This window comes from Ictalurus punctatus, chromosome 17 (genome assembly GCF_001660625.3).
Source record: "Ictalurus punctatus breed USDA103 chromosome 17, Coco_2.0, whole genome shotgun sequence".
Taxonomy (NCBI): domain Eukaryota; kingdom Metazoa; phylum Chordata; class Actinopteri; order Siluriformes; family Ictaluridae; genus Ictalurus; species Ictalurus punctatus.
Genome location: NC_030432.2, coordinates 11,619,017 through 11,643,607, shown reverse-complemented (window position 1 = coordinate 11,643,607; position 24,591 = coordinate 11,619,017). Strand labels below are relative to the sequence as shown.

The 24,591-nt window shown below is 38.6% G+C and overlaps 1 protein-coding gene and 1 long non-coding RNA gene across 2 annotated transcripts in view; one reads left to right on the top strand and one right to left on the bottom strand.

Moving 5' to 3' along the window:
* The window catches only part of rtn4rl1b (reticulon 4 receptor-like 1b), a 186,374-nt gene extending 166,798 nt beyond the window's left edge, over positions 1 to 19,576 (bottom strand). The window contains exon 1 of the mRNA XM_017491053.3: positions 19,132 to 19,576. Coding sequence (XP_017346542.1) covers positions 19,132 to 19,144 — 13 coding nt within the window. The 5' untranslated portion in view covers positions 19,145 to 19,576. The remainder of the gene's footprint in view (positions 1 to 19,131) is intronic.
* Positions 19,577 to 21,947: 2,371 nt separating this feature from the next.
* Positions 21,948 to 24,257, top strand: LOC108277642 (uncharacterized). The gene is made up of 3 exons (XR_006983999.2): positions 21,948 to 22,056; positions 22,392 to 22,596; positions 23,877 to 24,257. It is a non-coding gene; the product is annotated as an uncharacterized LOC108277642 (long non-coding RNA).
* Positions 24,258 to 24,591: the final 334 nt, after the last annotated feature.

The following is a 24,591-nucleotide window of genomic DNA, read 5'->3' as shown; positions in this document are numbered from 1 at the left end:
TCTTTACAGTTCTCCAAAACCATAGATTTATTCAGGGGTTATCATTTTCAAAAAAAAAAAATAATAATAATTTTGTCATTTTTGGCTTGTGAACAGTAAACCCGTTGCAAAGTAGTGAACAGAACATAAGGGTTAATGTAGGTCCTGCCAAAAATGCTCTTTCAATAATCAAAAATTAATTAGCCATCCACCAAGTCAGACATTTTTGTGGTTTCATTCAGGTTGATGTCCACCGCAGTGACACAAGACTGGTAGGAGGGATGCAATGCAGTCATGGTGCAAACTTTCCTCAGCAAAATGCTTTTAGACCTGAAGGCTAAGTTGACCTTTACTTGGTGTGTGGGAGAGCTGTGTGCGGATGTGAGTAAGACTGCATTTTAGGTCAGAACGCTACTTCAATCAAGAAGTCACAAACAAAACATTCTTTTAAACATGCTTACAGCATGTTTTGGGTTTCTGTTTTTCATTTGACTGATCATTCAGGTGTGTTGTTTTTTTTTAACAAAACTAGACAGAAGCACACTAGCTAATGTTACTCAAGAGCTGTCCCTTGGTGCTGTTGGCATCCATGTTTTTTTTTTCCGAGTAGACATTTTGGAACTCAGAGGTAGTGACTTGGGAATATCTGACTAAGTACAATGGAAGATGATATTTGCTGGTTCTTATGTATGTATATGGGGTTGCCTTGTAACACACCAAATTGCCAGGCACTCTGCATACATGTGTGTGTACTATATGGCTACATTGGCCAAATCTATTGATATACTGTATGTGACATTAGATTAGGTCACTGGGTGCCAAAGTCACAGCCTGTGAGCTGTGTGTGCCCCTCTAGAGATATGCCTCATTTAGCTTCGCTCAGGCTTTCTCTCAACCCAGTGCTACATAGCAACCAGCCAGGGAGCGCAGACTGGGGGGAGCCAGCCGGAGCCTGTTAGCCGTGGATAATAAATGATATTGGTCTTGGATGCAAAAGGCTTTTTGTCTCATTACTTCTAAAAGCATGAGGGACAGGTAATATTGACAGTACCATAAAGACTCTAGGCCTGTTGGGTACACTGTCTGCCTCCTATTATCCCATTCCTGAACTCTTGACTCGGAGGTAGGAATTAGTGGCTGGCTGCTCTGCTAATGGGATCAATACACTATTGTGCTGATTCGGTGCAGCTGGCGAGATACCTTCAAAGCACAAAATGCTTCATCAGTGATCAAAAATTAATTAGCCATCCACTGTGACAGAATTCTTTTGTGGTTTCAGTCAGGGAGATGTCCACCAAAGTCACATCAGAGTGCTTGGAGGGACGCACAGTGCAAACTTATCAAACTTCTCCTCAGCAGAAAGACTAGACTTGAAGGCTAAATTGACCTTTTCTTCATGAGTGGGAGAGCTGTTTGCGGATGTGAGTAAGACACAAAAACTCTATTTCAATCCAGAAATCACAACAAAACCCTCAGTCGAAAAACAGTCAGATTCTTCCAAACATGCTTACAGGATCTCAAAGTTCAGAATATAATTTATAATTGATTGCAAAAGGCATATCTGTGTAGGCAGCTGGGCCTTGCTCTGTAAATAGCCCTCTAAATGTCAAGTAATGGACACTAAATGGGTGGCTCTGCATGGGCTGAGAGTGAGATGATGACTTGTGTTTGGTGTAAATCATGGCACCTGGCAAAGTGAGTGTTTTCCTCAAGCAGCAGTGGAGCAGCAGTATCGTATGCCTGTGGAGCACATTTAAAATGGAGGACCCGCTCTGTGGATGAGTAAAAAGGCACACATGGCCGCCAGTGCATCCTCTGCACCTGCCTTGGTGCAGCTGCCTCCAGACTCAGCCAAGAACCCGCGTACCAATCTGACGGATAATTGCCATGGTGTCCTCTGACCTCCTACAAAGCTAACAGTCAGTCTTTTGTGTAAGGTTGTTTTTCTCAGTTTGTGTGTTTTATCAGGGTGTTAACCCCCCGCCTACAAGCATACTGTGTAATGTGATGCATGAGAAATTGGGGGTCTGTACGCTTGGGCATCTGGCATAGTGAGATCTTCAGCAAGGTGTGAAGTCTGCTCATAATGGAGACATGGTGAGTGCAATGTGTCCTCAAGGGGACCATTAATATTCAGGACAAATGCTGCAATAGCAGTGTTTATCATCATCTAAATACAAACAGTGTGATATCTCTTCAACTCAGGGAAAATCTTTTGAAAAAATGGTGCGCCATTCCTTCTATTCCAAGGCACACTAAACCTGTTCTGGTATTTGGATGATGGTGGTGGAAAGCACTGTCTAATACATCAGTCCAAAATCGCTCAAGCGAGTTGAGTGTGAAGGTCATAGTATATGATTTCATAATTTTCATACTCATCAAACATAATGTGTCTAAGGTGTTGCTGTGTTCCAGGATGACAATTCTGAGGTCTCATTGAATAGAGACCTCAGCATTGTCATCCTGAAACACAGCAACATCTTAGACACATTATGTTGTTTTTTCCTTAAATTTGCCACCTCTCTGTAGATTGTATCTTGTGTAGTAACAAACCCATCCATCTTTGCTTCATGCTGCTTGAGCCAGCATGTCTTGACTTTTATCACAAAGCCAATGTCATATTTCCTCTGCAAACACTGCAACAGCTTCTTCAGGTGACCTTTCTTGAACACTGCTTGTATTTTTTCTGCAAGAACTGAAACATTCATCTCTTGTTCTCCTGGCTAAATCCTGGCACAGTTCTCCTAAAACCCTAGAGGCAGACAGCAAGAGACAAGACGTTTAAATAATGAAGTCTTTTTTGGTAGAACTGTGGCCTAGAAAGTACTTGAGAGAAAGAAAATACACTGTACAATTGTCTTTTCTTTTGCCAAGTTCGGCTGAGCTTCACTTCATTCAAACACTGTGAGATGTTATTTACCTTTTTGGGGTTTAATACTGGAGGGAGAGAAATGGAAAGAGTAAGAGAGAGAGAGAGAGTGAGAGAGAGAGAGAAAGAGGTGGTAAGAACCCAAGAGTAAGAGGAAAAATCTGAGAGAAGGTGTTTGCTAGGGGTCTGTGGGTGACTGCGGTCATTTTGTCCAGTGGCAAGTAATCTCAAGGGTCACTACACTTTCTGTGAGTCAGCTGGCTTTGGCTGAACCTTAAGTAAACAGGCCACTAATTATCCTTTCCGTCTTTTGCTCTGTGACCTTCTGTAATTAACCTATGCTCCAGTGTAATCATATTGAACACTCGCCTACAACCCTCTCCTACTTTGCTTTTCCCAGCATGCCTCTGAATCTGGAAGAACTCCACTGAATCCTAAGAAAACTGTATCTGTGGGTCATCTCAGCCTTACTGAGCATTATCAAATGTAAGAATATATAAAGTCATTGAACTCCAGACAGTTCCCATGACAACATGATGTCGTTTGGATGGTCTAGCCAAAATATGGTTTTTATTATCGACACTCAGGAGATTGTGGGAGCAGAACTCTGATTGGCTCGACAGTCCAATGGTTTCTGGACTCTTTGGTGCCTGTTAATCTCCCAATCAATCAATAGTGTGAGCAGATGTGACACAAAATCTGTTTATTCCATTAGAGCACTGACATAATCTAATGCTTATCCTTGCAAGTGCTCTCTCACTCTTGCTCTCTTTCTCACTTATACGCTCCACTAAACCCCCGTTTTAACACTGTGCCACTTTTCTTCTTCTTCTTCAAAAAATGCTAATCCAGAGCTGAACATGCATATCTATGCTGTGGCACTCTGACTTTTTTTCCACTTTCACCATCACTCTTCGCTTCGACTTGTCTTTTCTGAGTGAACTTCCTGTTCGTCTATGTAGCCTCCCTAGTGAGACGGATATTGAGACAAATGAACAGGAGGAGCGAAAGCAGCTTTTTGTGGCCCAAATGCACAGGATACTAAGGAGGGAATAGGGGGTGTAAATGAGAAGCTTTGGCATAAACTGCATGCCTGCTCCACTCTGATGTTGTTTTGCTCTTTTAAATAATTGACACGACTGTGCTACTGGAGACAGGGACAAATCGACTGAAGTAATATCTCAGCCAGAAGTTGTTCTGGTATAGAATACTCTCCCATAGTGAAAATATCCGAGTCATAAATTCAGTAACAGTGAAGTATTCATAAGCAGACAGTGCAATAACAATGCCTCCTGCACTTTAAATATTTTTTTTGGAATTCAGTGTGTCATTTGTAATATTTAGGCTCTAGATGCATTCAGAGCAAACAGCCTAATTTTTCAAAATATTTTACCATTCTAGATTCTAATTTCCTTCCTCTTCTGTTGTCTAGACATCCATACATTTTTCATACCACTTATCCTAAACAGGGTCACAGGGGAGCCTAGAGTCTATCCCAGGGAACTGGTGAGGGACACCCTGGACAGGGGTGATGACCCATTACAGGGCACAATTACACACATTCATTCACTCCCTATGGACAATTTGGAAATGCCAATCAGCCTACAACGTATGTCTTTGGACTGGTGAAGGAAACTGGAGCACCTGGAAGAAACCCTCAAAGCACAGTTAGAACATGCAAATTTCACAGCAGTGGGATTCAAACCCCCAACCCTGATGGTGCGAGGCAAACGTGCTACCCACTAAGCCACCGTACCGCTTCTTTTCTGATGTGGATCATTTAAAACATTGCACCGAAAGCACAGTAAGAGATGTCACAGGCTGATGTCTCAGCACATTTGCTGGTTCTCTTGGGTATGTGATAGTGTGTGATGGAGGCTATGTGTAGGAGCAGATTGGAGACCAGCACTGTATGCTAGTACGTCTGTGTCTCTTGTGCAGCAATTCTCTCAGCTGTTTCTCTTATCTGATTGAAGTACAGGGTTTCCTTCACTGCTGTCAAATTTTGTTCAATGGTGCCGGGGCCATGTGGGAACGCAGAGCAGCTTAAAGGAAAGATCATTCACTGTTTAGGATGTAACACCACTTCGGTACTCTATCCTAAGCCTTTGATTCACCTATGTAAGAAATCGTTTTATACATTAAACTCTTGGCTTACTATTGAGTTATTCATCTCATTTCAGAAACTACTCTAAAGTAATCCATAACTACAGTGAAACTAATAGTATATATATGTAGTTATGCATTTGAGAAATGTAAGGAACTTTTCAATATTTGGATTTATTTTTCAAGCCCGTGGCCAGTTAGGCTAGGAATTCAGAACTTTTGGTAGAGTGTGAAAGCTGTTTTCAGTTTCAGTCCACTCAGTCAGTTTTGTCTGGATTATAGACAATCATTTTGCATTGGTTTCATATTTTTATCTATTTTCTGTTCAGCTTTTAAGGCCAGTTTTATTTTTCATAGAAAGCACTTCATAGTCGTAGCTGTGTTGAAAAGATGTACAACACCACATATCTTATGTATGAAAAAGGGACAAAAGTAGGCAAAGACCTCTGAGTGACTGGAGAATTTGAATGTGAAAATGAATTTAAATGTTAAAATGCTTGTCCGAGGCGATTAAGGAGTAATTTTGTTGCAAAATGAAAACCATATAAGCATATAAGCAACCAGAACAAGAGCAAAACTCTGTGCACGCAGTGCTGAGCTGACACTAAATGCTCACGGTTGGTTGCCACTCACCATCCCAATCAACTCCAGCAGGTGGCTCATCAGAGGATAAAAATGCCACTCACTGGGAAAGAAGAAAGATTAGAGGCACCCTCAAGGGTGCTGCCAATCACCTGCTTGACCCACCAGAGCTACACCACACTCTGGGACAGCTGCACACTCCTCTGCTTCCACCTTTCAATAAAAATGTGTTCCTTTGGGGTTTAACTAGCCTTCTGTGTTCATTCTAGCAAAAGGGTGGTGCTACATCATATCTTATTAAGAATACAACAAGTAAAGATGTGATGATGCACTCCATAATCACCTTTACCCCACTTCCAATTTTTGCAATATGTATATTTAAGGGCATACAGTATATATTAAGGTCAAGGCCCTTAACACTCTCTGCTCCAGGGGCGCTGTATCATGGCTGACCCTGCGCTCTGACCCCCAGCTTCCTGACATGCTGGGGCTGTATGTGATCGTGATCAATAAAGACTTATAATCATTATATCTTACAATAGAAATGGTTTTGTACATCACAGACACATTGTATGCATATGACTTTTTTTGTTGAAATATATTAGATTTAATTTTAGATTACTTGCTGTAAAACATAATCATGTTGGCGTGGAGTATTTTTAAACTAGCCCAATTTGGAGTAAAACTATGACCCTGGCAACCCTAACAAATGTCCACTGAGACAAGACAAAACTTTTTAGCAGACTATAATCAAGCTTTGCAGACTTGCAAACCTCCCCACAACATAAAGTGATTGTCAGTACATCCATACATGCATATGCCATCAAAACAGAAAGTACACAGCATCCCAGTCCTCCCTGTGCCTCACACATGTAAGCATGTCTCTGATGGGAAACAGCAGATTTCTGTTGCTTCGCAGTCACCTATCCCTGAAATGGTCTGGGTATGAGCACAAGGTCTTAATCAGGAATACAGTGTGCGCTGGCCAATACTGCACAACCATGAGCAAATGCCAAAGATGTCCTTCTAATTCAGAATACAATATAAGAGAAAAAAAAACTATTCTGCACACTTACAGTATGTCACAAAAGTGAGTACACCCCTCACATTTCTGTAAATATTTGATTATATCTTTTAATGTGGCAACACTGAAGAAATGACACTTTGCTACAATGTAAAGTAGTGAGTGTACAGCTTGTGTAACAGTGTACATTTGCTGTGCCCTCAAAATAACTCAACACACAGCCATTAATGTCTAAACCACTGGCAACAAAAGTGAGTACACCCCTCAGTTAAAATGTCCAAATTGGGCCCAAAGTGTCAATATTTTTTGTGGCCACCATTATTTTCCAGCACTGCCTTAACCCTCTTGGGCATGGAGTTCACCAGAGCTTCACAGGTTGCCACTGGAGTTCTCTTCCACTCCTCCATGACGACATCACGGAGCTGGTGGATGTTAGAGACATTGTGCTCCTCCACCTTCCATTTGAGGATGCCCCACAGATGCTCAATAGGGTTTAGGTCTGGAGACATGCTTGGCCAGTCCATCACCTTCACCCTCAGCTTCTTTAGCAAGGCAGTGGTCGTCTTGGAGGTGTGTTTGGGGTCGTTATCATGCTGAAATACTGCATACTGATCATGCTTTGCTTCAGTATGTCACAGTACATGTTGGCATTCATACTGCGTACTTGAAATAGAGCAATGTGAATGCAGTTAGAACAAATATGCAAGGCTAATCAGCCCTGGATTTTGACAATGTTCCAGACCTTTTCATGGAACAAACTACATTTTAAAGAGTGCATCCATTTAAGGGTGCTTTTTGTGAAATATCTATTTAAAGAATAGAGATCAGACCTTGAACAAATATTCTTCACAGATAACTATTCCATTTACCTCTGTGCACTGAATTGAAACCAACATAATGTCCTCTACAGTGATTCAGCTACAATGTTAACATGCTCAGGAAAATACCGGTGTGTTGGTTTTCCATGAATAAACAGTTTAGGACATGGCACTGAAGTAATTAAAAAGAGGCATGTCCATACACACATTTGCACAGTGTGGTTGCAGGTGGTTGCTAGGATTGGCTGGTAGATATTAACCTGGGGAAGTAGCAGGGGTGAAATAATCAGCGTTTATTAATTGAGATGCCTAGACTCAGGCGGGGATTGCATCAGGAGTGTAGAGAAACCGTAAGACCTCTCAACACATGCATTTCTGAGCTGCTATTATCTCGTTGCAGGAGGCACAGAGGACAGCCGAACTCTCACCAGGTCTGAAACACCAAGTAAAGAAAGAACACTGATAACATTCAGCCTCACAAAGGAACACCGGCTGTTAGCGAGATCCCATCCTAATCTCACTGTCACAATATCCTGTCTGATTAATGGGGGCAGAGAAAGAGAGAGAGAGAGAGAGAGAGAGAAAGAGAGAGAGAGACTGAGTAGCCATGATCTGGGTTTCAGGGTGGTGGTAAACAAGAGGAGCAAAAGAGGAGGTCATCAGAGAGATAAAGAAAGATGCGGGACCTTTCACAGCACTCCTATACAAAGAACATCCAACTGTTTGGAACATCTAACGTCAGCTCCCTTCTGAAAGTTTAATAAAACTGAGTGCACGCAACAAAGGAACTTCTATCTGGGGGAAAAAAGAAAACAAGCAGCGGACTGGACCTTGCTAAGCTTACACGGATCTGAATAATTCAGAGCTGGGGTTGGCGTGAGTAGAATATTAGAGTGATATTAAGAATCGTAATGAGGAGTATCCACACTGAAGGTCACTTCCAGAAGGCAGTGAGTGTCACTGAAAAGGACTGAGTGTACCACGTGTGAGTGTGTGTGTGTGTGTGTGTGTGTGTGTGTGTGTGTGTGTGTGTGTTTCTGAATACATAATGTACACACTTCGAGATTTGTACCACTGCCCTGTCCTGTGGCTTATGTATATGTACATATTGGCAAACTCATTCACAAACTCCCCTGAACCCCAAACTTGTAGTAGTGAGGAAGGGTGATAACCTGCCCAGGGGTAGACCAGAATGCCGGACTCAGCACTGATGGCTTATAGCTGTGGCAGGCAGGCACATCAGTGTGACATGAAAACACTCGGGATTCCTGTCAACACAAGCAGGGTATGTCATCTTCAGTCTCTCTCCACACCCTGCTACTCGACATCAGCGGCCTTCACGTTGACATTGACCTTTCCACCGCAATTAGCCATTTAATTGGCGATTAATTATTAATATTAGCAAAACCAACAGGGCTTAGGGTTGTTTGTCTCGCTTACCTCATTACCATCTGCTAATGACCAAGCCAGCATCTCATTTCCACTCCAAAGAGAAAACCAGGAAATTTGTGCTGAAATTTCAGGTGATGGTAAAGGGCACAGGAAGATGCTGCTTGATCCACTGGGGCAGTCTTGGACACCCATGGCATAAAATACATTCAAATAAATCAGCAGTCCTATTACATTTTCACAGTGAATCACTTGGCTGTACTCATCATTTCTAGAGATGGATGTAGTACTAAGATAAGAGGAACCCTTCAGGAAAGAGTTGCACACAGTGAAAATTGCACAATGATATGACATCCTTAAATGCTGTTAATTATTTTCAATGAGACCAACTATGCACTATATGGCCAAAAGTTTGTGGACACCTGACCATCACACCCATATGTGGGTCTTCCCAAACAAAGTTGGAAGCAAACGATTACGTAGAATTTCATTGTATGCTGTAGCATTACAACTTCCCTTCACTGAACAAAGGGACCCAAACCTGTTCCAGCATGATAATGTCCCTGTACACAAAGCGAGCGCCATGAAGACATGGTTTCCAAGGTTGGAGTGGAAGAACTCGAGTGGCCTGCACAGAGCCCAGGCTTGAACACTACTAAACACTTTTGGGATACACTGGAATGCTGACTGCACCCCAGGAATCCTCACCTGACATTAGTGCCTGAATTCAATAATGCTTTTGTGGAAAAATGGGCAAAAATCACCCACTCAGAACCATGCTCCAAAATCTAGTGGAAAGCCTTCCCAGAGGAGTGAAGGTTATTGTAACAGCAAAGGGAGACTAAATCTGAAATGGGATATTCAACAAGCACATATGGGATGATGGTCAGGTGTCCTCATACCTTTGGCCATATAGTGTATCTTTATAGAAAGATAGAAATATAGAAACAGAGAAGTGAGAGATGATCATAAACTCTCCCCTTCTCTAACACCATTGAGATTCTTAGACTGTCTGCACAAATGAGGTACTCGGCATGCTGGGTGTTCTGACACATGTTTCATAGTCCAGCCCTAAATAAACTCATCTAGGTGATAGAAGATAACACTCAGTCAATTACAACAAATACTTGAGGACAGAACAGAAGACTGAATCACACAGTACCCAAATTAGAAAACGCTAATTAGTTTATTATCCATTGCACTTTGCTTGTTCTTAGAAAATGTGCATAGGTCAGAATTCTGATTTTAGGATAAAATATTAAACAAAATTCATATTTGCGGGAAATATAGTGGGAAATATTATTTAAGGTCAGGTTTAGCACTCTATTAATTAAACAGAATTGAATTTGAACTGAACTTGTTAAAAGTATACATTTTTACACACATTTTTTGTATCACACATTTGATTTGAAAAATGTAGCACAATATGCATATGAGGTAGTAGGTTATTAAATATACGCTCATTTATATATATCATTTATTTTAAAAAATCTATTTTTTAACAAATATAACTTGAAGCCTGGGCAATTGCTTTCATATAAGAGTTTCTCATTAATAGTTTTATTTTATAGAATTATTTTTAAAAAATTAAATAAAACGCTATTCACATGTGTGACAAGTGCACTTTCAGCTAGATTTAATTGATAAAATGGCAATTAAAGTCAAAACTAATTATCATTTTAAGAAAAATGCTATCTCTGGATTTAGACCTTATTAACCAGTGTGTGAAATTATGTGCACTAATTTCAACTAATTTTGAATGCTGAGTGAAATAATGGCCAATAAACATAAGTCAACAGACTCCAAGAAAAGCTTTCAGCACAAATCAGTGTGTCAGCTAAACATATGTCTTTACATTTTAAATTTGACTTTATCATTTCTAGACTTTTCCAGTTCATTGTTTCTAATTTTTCTATTTTACTGCCATCATTATCTTCTTTCTGTATTATGTACTGCACACTAGTTTAACCAGTATCATGGACTCTTTCTGCTCTCACACAGAATGACTTTTACACAAAACTACACGGCTGTGCTCAAATCAACCCCACTTGCTTATGTACAAAACTCCCATTTGAAATGATGCTCCTCTTGCACAAATTAGGAAATTAGCTATTCATCAAATGTTTCAATGCGGCTATGCAGTGACAGTTTAATGGTAGGCAAATCTATTAGTTACTTATCTAATCTGCTCGACATTTCTATTAGATTGATCTTGACGTAGTGGAACTGGTGCTGTGAATTCTTCATTTAAATTGTGCAGCAAAGATCATTGGTATGACTGTTATAATTACACCTGTAATAGTATCTAGGAAGGGGAATGTGATAAACAACACCTAGCTCTTGCTGTGCTATCTAGAGCACTGCACTGTAAATTCAGAAAAAAATGAACATTTTATTTAAATTATCAAACTACAAATAAGACAATGTGTGGATATTTAAAAAATGATAACTTCAGAATCAAACTGACTTGGTGGTCTATACTAAGTGTCTACTGTATTGCACTGAAATGCGACTTCCACACCAGTGAGATTTTAGGACAGTAGTAAAAATGTTGTGAGCTGGACCCGTAAGGTTTTGAAGAAACACTTCAGCACAAGCAAATTACAAAAACAAAGCAACAAATGAATACAAATACAGAAAAAGTAAATTAGTATAGGAATAATGTAATTTTCGATGTGCACATGCAGTTTTGTTTATGTGCAAGGCGAATCCATACATAAACAGCACCGGTATATTTGTATGAGTGCGAAATAAAACCTCTGTCTGAGATCAATAGGAATCTATTCTCAAATAAAACTATTGTGCACTCAACTATAATAGTGATGGAAAATTTGATTCAATTTACCAAGCTGATTCCTCTGATCTGGCCAATTTTGCCCAGGGGAATATAAAACCTCCAAATTGCTCCACATAATGTGTGTTAAGCTTATTCAATATGCTTACTTATTACCTGCATTCAGATTTTGAACCATTTTGATGATATTTCTATAATGATTTTCCAAGGCATCTATCAACAATCTAGCTAAAAATACATCATTAACATTTTTGCTTTGTATCTTTATTAAGTGCAATATGTTTTATCTCTTGGATCCATATTCATGAATTTAAAATGGCAGCTTTTGTGGTATACAACATAAAAAGTGAATATATCTAAAAAGTTACAATAAAAAGTTTTTATATTGCCAAAGGCTGCTATAGATCTACTAGTCTAACACCATTATAAAGAAACTCTCATACTAGTTTGTGTTAAGTGTTAGACTTTTAGCTCAGCAAGTTTCCAGTGGATCTTGAGATTGGCTTAAACGGGGATATTTTATTTTTGTACCTTCTAAGAAGTACTGCTGTAATCATAAATCCTGTCCTGTGTTCATCCCAAGACACTTATTTAAAATGGGCTAATTCTGAACATACTTTCAACACATTTATTACTTATATTTATTTATATTTATTATTTATTTGTCTTTACTGTTCTACAGCGATATACTGCAATGATTTATAATCAGGTATCACCCAGAAAATTATGGGTTCCGTTTTGAGTTTGGTTTTTCTAAAGATTTCTTCCTCATGTCATCTCCGGGAGTTTTTTCTCGCATCAGGCTTGCTCAATAATGCCCTAGCTCTACATACTCCACAACTTCTGTAAAGCCGCTTTGTGATCTACTGTTAAAACTCTACTGTTTACTGTTAAAACTCTATACAATACATTGAATTAAAAATGTTTTTGTATTTGTGGGTTTTGTTTCATTTAGTCAAGCATATCTCTCAATAATTACATTTGATTTACTAAGTTAATCGTGCCATTTATGAGGTTAAATTGTTATATTGTTAGAGTTGTACTAGAATGTTAACACCAACAAAACCAATGCAAAGTTCAATTTGGGACATTAAAGCAATTAATGAAAAAGAACTATTTGTTCATGGGTCAGACATCACTACTGCATAAAGAGTGTTACTGAAGATGTATTAGTTATGAAGTAACATTCCAACCTACTAGTATGGTCAGGACCATAAAATAAACCCTTGCACCTATAATACCTATAGCCTTTAGAGCAGTGGGCAACAATCCTCTTCTTTGAGATCTACCTTCGTGCAGGTTTCATCTCCAACCAAAATCTAATACACCTGTTTTGGATGATGAAAAACTTCTTAAGGCTTCTTATGATAAGATGGTCAGGTGGGCACAATTATAGCTGGAGCTAAAATCTTCAGGAAGGTAGATATCCAGGATCAGGGTTGGTGCCCACTGCTTCCGAGCATATCCCAGAGCAAGTACACTGTTCAGCAGTGTTAAGCAAATTCAGGCTGTTTAAATGTCACCAGCTGATTTGGGTGCTTACTTATAGGCATGAAAGTAAGAAGAATAGCTCTTTGGGAAGAGACATAGATAAATCCAGTGTGAAGGACAGAGAAGCTGAGCTACAAATCTTCTATGTTCAGCCTTTTTCTTATTACATACCACCATTCACTTCCCTGATCCCTCTTGGTTGGACAATCAAGGCTGATTCACACAGGTGTTACTATTTCTGTTTAATTTCATTCCAGAGACATTTAAAGGAAATAGATAGATTCCTACTGGACCTAGAAATCATACAATATGGTTGTTTTGCTTTTCTTGGACAGAAGATTTGATTGGATAAATCAATGTTTCAACTACACTCAAGGCTAGCATTTCTAAATATGCTGCTTGTACTTTAAACACTACTACAGGTTTGAGATGTTTGGGAAACAAAGTTACTGTTGTTATAAATGTAACAACTGGTAATCTACTGTACATATCTGTAATCATTGTGAAACATAATAATGCTTTTTATAATTACAAGCACTATAAAATTGATCCATCGCTGGTTATTATACTAAGTGATTGCCTCTAATTGACTGAAGATAATAATACTCTTAAAGATCATATGTAGTGGTATTATTATCTTTTAATCAATAAGCATAATAACAATAATAACAATTGTGAAATCAATTGGCAGATAACCTTGGCAATACTAACACTACTCAGTCTTAAAAAGTCTATTCAGGTTAAATCTTACGGTTACGTGAAGGATGTACATTAATCATTTATATGGGCCTTTTTTCTACTTAGATGTATGTATCATTTACTACAGTATAGACATCTCTCTTTTATGTCTGTGTGTGGGTGGGTGGGGTGTTATGAGAGCAAAAATAACTTCTAATTGATTCTTGATGTATGCATTGTTTTGAATCTGATCAATGTAAAGCAGGCTTCTTTCTACTCTGAAGGACACTGAGGTGAAAAAGCTAGGGTTAAAAGCTTATCTATATATACTATATTGCATTTATTTGAATCCTTAGTCTATGTAGAATGCAGAATATTTTCTTATTAATTCTACTCTGGGTTTCTCATGCTGCAATGTGTGTGACCCTTTGATAACCAGTGTCTAACTATAGGGCTGATGAACTCCTGGACTTCATGATCTTGGCTGAGCATCCCTGTGACACATGCAGTACACAGGGATATATTTTATATATACAGCTGAGGCCAAATGTTTACAAACACCTAGGCCAAGGACATTCAAACTCCCCATTTCATGTTACTGTACATTTCTTGTGTTAGGCCGATTATCTGCTTTATTTCCATAAGAGGCCATGTTAAAATAATAGCTACGAGACAGATTTGTTTCCGCTTTTATTTATTATATCAGGTTTTTTTTAGTGAATCACGTTGTCAGTATTTGGTGGCATTGCCTTTTAATTGCTCGAACTTGAATCAAATGATTGGGGTAGCCATCCACAATATGATGTTGAATATGTTCAGTCCAAAATGGGATTCAGGTCAGGGCTTTGAGATGGCCACTTCAATACCTTCAATATATTGTTTTTAAGCCATTTTACACATTTAAATTGTGCATGTATGCATAGGATCATTGTCCAGTAGGAAGACCCAGTTGTGATTTTCTGGCTGATGTCTTGAGGTGTTACTTCAATATTTCTTCATAATCCTCTTTCCTCATGATTTGTTCTATTTTTTAAAGTGCACTATTGTTTTATTCCATCAATTTTATTTCCAGCAGAACACCCAATAACATGATGCTGCTGGTGGTCTTCAAATTAAAATCCTTACCCTTTTTCATCCAAATATAGCACTGATCCAAAAGGCTGGTGAAGACCTGCATACTTCAGTCTTATTTATACAGGTCTTGGAGTATGGGCATCTTCTTTGTGTGACAGTGTTTCAGACCATAGCAATGCAGTACTTGATGGCGTTGGTAGATGTATTTGATATCAGATGCCTCCTTTCTTTCTCCTTGTTGTTGCCTTGTGGTTATTTTGAACCTTTTGGACCAAAGTTTGTTTATCTCTGGGAGTTAATTTGTGCCTATTTCCTGAACGATGCAGTGTCTGTATGATCCCATGATTTTTTTTATAGAATTGTTTATACAGATGCTCATGGTACCTTCAGTTGCTGCTCCTAAGAAATTGTTCCTAAAGAGGAAGCAAACTTGTTGAGGTCCATTTTTTTCTGCGGTCTTAGAGAGAGTTGCTTGGATTTTCCCATTGCATCAAGGGCAAAAAAAGAACTGTCTCTAAATATAGGCCCTTTTATGTACATCCAAGGCGCACTCCAAATTATCATCTAATTATGACAACCAGCCAATCAGAAGACTCTAAATGTAATTGCAGCCATTTCTGGAACCTTCCAGAAATAGTCAACTTGGTGTACAGTATGTAAATTTTTGACCCACAGGACTTCTGATATAGTGAAATGAAGCTAAAATAAATCTGTCTCTAACTGTTTTTTTTTTTTTTTTATTAAAATGACCTCTGATGTGAACAAAGTAGATGCCCTAATTGACTTGCCAAAAGAAATGTATGGTAACATGTGTTGAGTTATGAAAATCTGAGATTCTCTAGGTGTATGTAAATTTTGGCCTCAACTGTACATTGCATTTTTTTTTTTTTTTTTTTTGGCTTGTCATCTACCTGAAAAAACCTCCTTAAAGCTGTGCAAGAAATATGAGAAGAGTACAGGCACAGTGCTGTCTAATGTAATGGCTTTCTCAGTCACCTGACCTTAATCTAATCAAACTGTTCTTGTAGACATTACATTGAAAGAATTAGAGAGAGAGAGAGAGAGAGAGAGAGAGAGAGAGAGAGAGAGAGAGAATCAAGCCAGAATCAACCTTGTAAGCAAGTCTTGTAAGAGGTATGGTGGAAGGTATTCTAGTTGATGTTTATTTTTTCCATTTTTTTTTTGTTATAGTCAAAAACTTTGTTCAGTAGATTGACCCTGATCCATCTGCATGCTATTTAGTCATCAAACCTCTCACTCTTGTTCATATTAAAATGGTTCCCATTGGTTTCCATGCCAGTCTGCAGTGTTTGTGCTTTTTTTTTTTTTTACCCTCTTCTTAAAGTAATTTGCATTCATTTTTGTAACTAAGTATAATTTAAGTTTTAACAATAATCCTAACCCTCATTCACTGCTTTCTCGTGCACATCAGACTAATATTAGTGTAATCAAACTCAAGGAGCAGACACAGGGGTGCTTTGCATCGATGACCACATGATTGCTGGTTCATTTTCTGCATCATGCACCAAGGAAATGAGCTAATGTTAGATTAAATAGATTAGATAAGAAGGCTGCAGGATTTAATATCCCAGGGATTCCACTCCATAAATGTACCCTCCAGTAAAACACTAAGTGCTTTGTAATTAAAAGGCATGATTTCGAAGCCACCACTGTTTCCAGTAGGAGTAGAAGTTGTTTTATGGAGCCTTATTGGTGCCATTTGGGTCTTCCTCTACTTCCTTGGGGTTCTTACAGAAAACAGGGTATGAGGCAGAGGGACATGCACCAGCAACCAAGTGCCATGATGAACACCAATGTCACACTGCATCGCACTGACACATCTACCCATGGCTGAGTGGGCAGGGTGGGGACATTTTCACTGTGTGCTGATCAGGCGCTACCAGCTGCGACGGAGTCACTCACCCAGACCTGACACATAGGCCAGAGCCACATGGCTTAAAATAAACCTTGCCCCAATGACAGTGTCAGGGGTACTCATACTGATCACGTGCACACATATACACACACACACACACACACACACACACACACACACACATCACAGTGTGGCATTTACATACTATTGGCAGAGACTGCATTTATATAACATCTCTCTTCAGATAGACCTTTAATAGGACATTAATTGATGTCACCTTTGAAATATCATCTCTCATGCTTTTCTGTGTGTGTGTGTGTGTGTGTGTGTGTGAGAGAGAGAGAGAGAGAGAGAGAGAGAGAGAGAGAGAGAGAGAGAGAGATGGACAGAAAATGCATTTGCAGTCACTTTTAGATGTTTACGTTCTTTGAAGGATTATGTTAATCTCTCAAACTGAAACTAATAAACTGACATCCGCAATGTAGCAAAAGAGAAAAAAAACTAAACTAAACAAGACAAAAAAAAAAAAAACATGCATTCTATTCACCTACTCTCATGCAATGGTTATCTGAACATTAAGGTTCAGTGCAGCCCACAATGCAATATATCCATATCAGGGTGGAAAAATATGAAAAGTTCACTATGATAATCATTCCACCCTAGTGTATATGGTAACAGGATATTGGAAATTGCTAGAATATTTTTCTTGCAGACTTGTAAAGACGCCTCCATTAGGTTGTTATTATGCAGAATTACAGTTTCAGACTCAGTTTGCTTCATTAAAAAGTAAAAAAAAAATCTACTCTAATAAATATTTTCCATATTTATTATATACATTATTATAATATCCATTAATGTAACATTGTCAGGTTATTGTATCTTGGTATAGGCTACCATCAAACCCATACTCTACCATCTCATCCTCTTGGTCATAACCATAGCATACTTACACAGCTTTATTCTTCATTCAGGATTATTTGTGAGTAATTAGATGTATTCTGTGGAGTTAAAAAATATTGGGGAAATCTTTTCTTGATGTGGGTTTGGAGTAGTATTGGAGTAAAGTTGGAATAACCTCACTACAGGAACTTTACGGCCATGTGCCTGGGTGGGGCTATAAATAAAAACATTTTATTTTTCATCGTGATAAAGGTTTAATCATTAGGCAATAGCAATAAATCAGCTCTTAATAAAATGGTGACTATATAGGTTATTGGCAAAGGGCTTCAGTATTTTTGTTTTCTTCGTGTAGTATTTATTATTAATTCACGAGCGTCTTCATTCTCACGACTCGTTCTGTGCGAACTGAAAACAACGGAGTGAAACTCATACTTTCATACTAAATAGAACATCCAACACAACCCAATCAGAGTTGGAGTAATACAATATTTCGTGTGAAAGTATGCGGTTTCGAATGCAGCCAATTACTTTGGGAGAAAAGCAGCCAATCAGATTAATCCATTCCGGTCATAATCTGACAGACAGGCTACTACATGGAAATGCAGCTTGCAGAGGTGTTGCCTAAAGTTCTTTTTTTTTTTTTTTTTTTTTTTTTTTTTTGTCTAAAACAGGATGATTTAAATGTACTACCTAAACGGGACATTGATTTATATATATATATATATATATATATATATATATATATATATATATATATATATATATATATAGAGAGAGAGAGAGAGAGAGAGAGAGAGAGAGAGAGAGAGAGAGAGAGCTATATTGAAGCTGAAGCGCGAGCGCCGTTTGTTTCTCAACGACGAAGTGCAGTTATGGCAGACTCACTTTAACAGACACAGCCACAGCATCACTGAAAATCACGCGCCCATTATTTTATTAATGAAAAGTCTGCAGATGTGGATTTGATTATTTAAAAATGATCAGCGGGCAACAACATTACCCTATATACATACATACACACCTCCATACACACACATACCGAAAGCATTTATTATCCATTTTAATGACAGCTCACAAGTGAAAAGACCCAAGGAAGAAGCATCCAAGCCACACAGACAGCGCGCGACTGCTTTCAATTGAAGAGTGACTGATAAAAACTGCAGTGCGGCACCCATGGTTACTATCTTTCTTTCTTTCTTTCTTTCTTTCTTTTTAAAAGCACCATATTTCCAGATATAAACTAGATACATGTTTTGCTCAATATGTCTTTGCAAAACCAGGATACACCATAGCTAATCCAGATAAAAAGCACTGCTGTTAAACCCATTAAACTTTCAAAGCCGCACGCGCCACTAAACTTGTCTATGGAGGAAGCTGCGTGAGGTGTTATTATTATTGTTGTTGTTTTTATGTGATTTAACACCATGGTCTAATTACATCGCTAGACAATTATAAACTAACAAACCACCTGCCAGGTGCAACTTCTGATCACAAAGCAGCGGAAGAGAGAGAGAGAGAAAGAGAGAGAGAAAAACCACGAATGAGCCTTACCCCGTTTAAACATGTTGGAAAAGTGTTGTGCGCGTTAAACCCCTCTGGGGATCATTTAGTCTTGCGTTCCGGTCCGGATGGGGTTTTGTTTTTCACTGTGGATTAGATATGAAGCAATGATTTTTTTTTCTCTGGATGTCGGCTGAAGGCATTGGCGGTGTGACCACCTCCGTCCGTGATGAAAAGTCCCACAGCAGGAGAGAGAGTTCAGCTGAATTTTAATTCGGATGATCTACACTGATGCTGGATCTACTGATCTACTCTCCTCCCGTCAGGTCCTGGACACAGCTCGAGAGCAGAGCAGCGCAGAGACGCATCCTGCAGTCCGAAATGGTTGGTTTTTGCTTTGCTTTTCTTTTTTGCGCGCGCGCGCGCGTCCTACATGGAGCCAGAATCCAGAAAGGTCCAGAATTGAGCCATGAGCGATAATAAACTCCAGCGTCTAAATGAACATCACGCTCTGCTGTCGGTGACGCGAGAAGTTTGTCTCAAGGATCCGGTTAATAAACGTTCTTTAGACCAACATGGCAATCCAGTCTGTTTTTAACACCAGTAAAGAAGGTGTCTCTGTGAGGAGAGATGTCCGCTACACTACCCCTCTCAGAGCATCGCGTTCACATTTCCGGTTTGGAGACAGGAGACAGTAAGGCGCTGTTAGGGCGCGACACCGGTGTGTTTGCGCACTACATGAAAACAAGAAAGTGATGCTGACTGATGACCATCCGAGATACACACACAGTAGTGTGACTGAAGCCCAGCCACTGGAAAGAAAAAAATCTTCTTATGGATTCTTTGTTTTTACAGAGTGCAATATTCAAGCTTATGAAACACACTCTCTCTCTCTCCCTCTCTCTCTCTCTCTCTCTCTCTCTCTCTCTCTCGCAAACACACACACAGACACACGTTTGTCGTTTGTCTCACTATCCTTGTGAGGGCATAATTATTAATGCAGCTAAGATGCTATTTCTGCACCGAATTCTAAACACCAAGTAAGTAAAAGGAAATGTTGAGGGAATTTTAGGGTTTTATTTTTTGTTTTGTTTTGCTTTGTTTTTTGTAATAAAACTTGCAGTTTTTGTCAGATATTCCCATGCTTGCAGCATCTCCTATTTTGTCCACCCATAAGAAGTTAATCAAAAGGAAATATTTTTGGTGTTCGTTAAGATTCAAACATTAAGATGTTTGTTCCCCATAAACCCCAGCAGCAAGTATCACAAAAGAGAAAGGAAGCTCAAGGATAATCAAGGTAAATGTGTGTAGGCTAATTGAATAGGGCTCCATTCATATATTGTGCCTAAACCCCCCGCCTCCTCCCCTACTCCCCTAAACACATATAATACATTTTAATCGATATACTTATGTTCGAGAAACAGCAATTACTTTTAAACTCAAGTATTTATAAAAGACGTTTGTAGCATGGTACAACCAAGGCATATACGGATTCCACGTTTACTTTTCAAGTCAAGTGGTTTTATTGTCATTCCTTTATATAGCTAGTATACATCAGAGTTTGGGGGGAAAAACTTGTCTCAAACACAAAGATCACTTAAACATATGCAGAATTATGAAATAATTATAAGGGATAATAATTAAAAGGGATGTAGCATAAGCAACTTAAAACTTAACACTAAATGTAAACAGCTTAATCTTCCTTGGTATAAGTATCTGATAAATAATATAACATATCTGTATAAATAATGTACTACTACTGAATGTGTATGCAACGTGCACGTGAGCCTGGCTGCTGTGCGCGTGAACATAAGGTTTAGAAAAAATCTAGAGCGCATGCGCGTTTCTTAGGACGCGTGTAAACGTTCATGTTTTAATCTGTAGAACTTTGAGTACTTATAAGGTACTCAAATAAACTGACAGTATTATAATGACAACAGACCACTGCGTAAACAGTAGCCTATCAAAACGTGACATTTAGGAGTTATGGCGTTACCGGGCACATCAAACACGTATTCAGGTCAATTAAATAGGCTACTTGTGCGAATTGTGCTTCCTTTTAGATGCACGCACATGCACAACAGATGAAACGAAACTGACACTTACAAACTAAACTTATCTACAGACAGATATATCTCCAACATAGCCACACTGACTCTTCCATCACTGTTTGATCCTCCGAAACAGTTATTTGCGCATCCAGGGGGTATTCCAGAAAGCAGGGTTAACTTACTGTCACATAAACCCTGAACTCTCGGTCGATTAACCCAAACCTTGCTTACTGGGAGTATATCGGTTCCAGATCACCTGTTAGGAGTTAGTTCAATCAACCTGCGACTGGTAAATCAGAGTTAATGCGCGCGCACGGTGAAAACATAAAGATATTATCAATGGATCGCTGATTTCAGGAGTGACCATGGAAACCCAGGGCGGAGGGGGGGCGAGCTTCAGCGAAGCAGAGTTAGAGGTTTTAATACATGCTTATGAGGAATATAAGCCATTTATTACAATAACAACAACAAAAGTAACTGCTGCTTCGGACAGAGAGTTGGCTTGGAAAAAAGTGACGAATCGAGAAATGCATGAATTTAGCATATAAATTCATAATATCTGAAAAGTTTCCTTTCATTATGATGCAAAAATGAACAGTGACCCTATAAGACCCGCGCTGTAACATTTAATAGATATGCCTCTACTTTTAGCCCTCTATCAATTTCTTTAAAGTGTAATCCTTCTAGACCCAGAAGAACTTGGAGCCATGTCAAAATGAAACACGAAAAAAGATCATATTTCATAAATTTCCTAAATTGTAACCTAACTAATTGGCCCAACCTTCTATAAAAACTTTTCTCTAGGTTGTACGTAGCCACAGGAAGAAGGCGGAGGCCTGTGAAATGTGTGGGGATCACCAGCACCTTCACTCACTCCGGCTGAGGAGCTGGCACTGTCCCTTAATCAAGGGGGCAGTTCATCAGAGTCAGTTACCTCATATGATATAAGTGGCTTGGTAAAATTTGTGTGTAGCATATTAGTACTTAGGCCTTTTTAAAAATAAATAAATAAAAAGGTTTCAAGTGCGTTAAGTGATTTATCCTTAAGCAATCAAGATGACAGTCTGAAAAAGGAATTTTAAAATAACTCTTTTTTGGCGGTGTTTCACTTGTATATTATGCATGCTTATTTTATTTTACTGTATATGGTGTGTACTGTAATCTTATCTGTAGTGCCTACTAGATGTTCCTTATATATTTGTATATTAATTGTATTTGTTTGAGAATGTACATTGAGCATCTGATTTCATTTTCTTACAGTTGCTGATGGACACGTTGTATTAATTGACCCTTCTGCAACAGCACGTCCTGCCACAGCTGAAAGTGATAATTGTCTTCCAAGTATTGTATTGTTTCTGTTTGCTAGACTAAACATCTTCAGTATTTTGCCCTGTAGGATGAAGATGAAGGGACCACCTCTGCTGTGACAGAGGTACAAAATGAAGATGATGGGAGGCCCACAGAGGTATAACATGCATTCAGGGCTGCGGTAAGGGGGGCCCTGGTCAGACAGGGGGCCCAGCAGAACCCCATAATTTCCTATATGATTTTGGTATTTAAATGACCTCTTTGCACAATAATCTATTAAGATGCACGCTATAATGAATGCCCTCAGACTGTGGCAAGTGAATGTGTGTCCCCTTAAGACATTCGAGGATTATTCAGAAACACGGCACTTCACATTTATGAGTCGTTACATGCAGCAGGTAGATGGCAAGAGATGGTGCAGAGAACATCAGTTTACCAAAAGAGGAAAGAAATGAGATGTGAGAAATGAGATGGAAAAGAGGAGAGAGCAAGACATTGAATATTTCCAAGAATGTATGTTTTTCCATGCAATCCAGCAATAGTAATGGAGCATTGAGCTTCAAAAAGGACGGAAAAGCACCAAGCCACAATAAAAATAGTCCAGTGTTGTATATATTCAAGCTTTAGGAAGCCTTGCAGCAGCTTTCTGTGAGGAATCGATCGAAGTTTAATGTAATCATATAAATTTGCATTAATTGTCCCGAGTGAGTTTATGAGAAGTGTTGTAATGATGTCCGATTCGTAAATGAATCGTTTGTTTGAGTCGGTTCATTTAAATGAATTGGAGAATCCCGTTGATAAAACCAGTATGAAGGATTCATTCCGAATAGAACCGATTCGACTCTCTAGTTCAACTCACTGATTCAATGATCCGGTCACTGTTTTAAGCTAATTTCCACATTTCTTTCTGGAGCGGCCGAATAATAATACTATAATAATAATAATATATAGAATAATAATAATAATAATAATAAATAGAATAATAATAATAATAATAATAATAATAATAATAATAATAATAATAATAAAGTTCATTGCTCTTGGTACTTGGGGAATAAGAAAGTACAAGTCGACAGCTTATAATGACATCCAGACAGAGTTTCTATAGTGTCTGTGTATGAGTGAGAGTACAGTGGTGTTACCTATACTGTATATATAGTTATTTGTATATAGTTATAAATTCATAATTTCAATTAGTTTAATAAACTGTTCAAATTTAGTTCTTTATAGTCTCTTATTGAATATGCAATAATTGTTATGCTTATTGATAATGACTGTTTTTACATGTGGCAATAAGAAAAGATAATCGGGGGCTGGGGGTTTGGGGCCTGGAATACAAATTAGCCAGGGGCCCAGAAACACCAGTGGCACCCCTGCATGCATTCTCTCTTTTTGTGTGTGTGTGATTATTAAAACTTTGTCATTGTCCCATTATAGTTTATGGCTGGGGATTCCTGTACAGAGGAGGGTCCATCTACATCCACACAGAATCTTGGCAGTGTAAAAAAAATAGTTTGCACTTGTCCTGATTAAAAATGTTATAATATCAATTATATTGAATTATCATTCTGTCTTCCTGCAAATGAGCTGTATAAGGTCCATCTTCAAAGGCAAATTAGAAAAAGTGACATGGAGATGGACCTTCTACAACTTCATATGGAGGGGAAAAAAGGTGAATATAAAAATGGCCAGGCTTGAAATTTAATTGCTGAAGCACTGGTTTAAGAAGGGCAACGTATTTGCCTACTGAGTATTATTATTCTGTCAATTATTGTTGAATGGTAAAGCAATAAATTCAAATGTCCTTTTCGATTACAGAAAATAAAGAAACCACGAACAACAGTCAACTGTTCACTTTGTGCATTAGCCCCATTACTGCTTGTTGCAGTTCTTATTTTTGACCACTAGGTGAAAAATGCAATAATACAAAAACAATGCCACAAAAGCTAAGTGGGGCAGTGATCATGCCAAACATCTAGAAAGTTGAAATCAATTGAACAACTGCTTATCTGTCAAATACTGACATTTAAAAAAAGTCTTTGTTAAAAAAAGGTGAACAGCTGATATAAATTTGTTGAATGACTGATATATAAATGGTGAGGATCTGCACCGGCCCCTATGGATGAGACGCCACTGATACGAGATATAGACA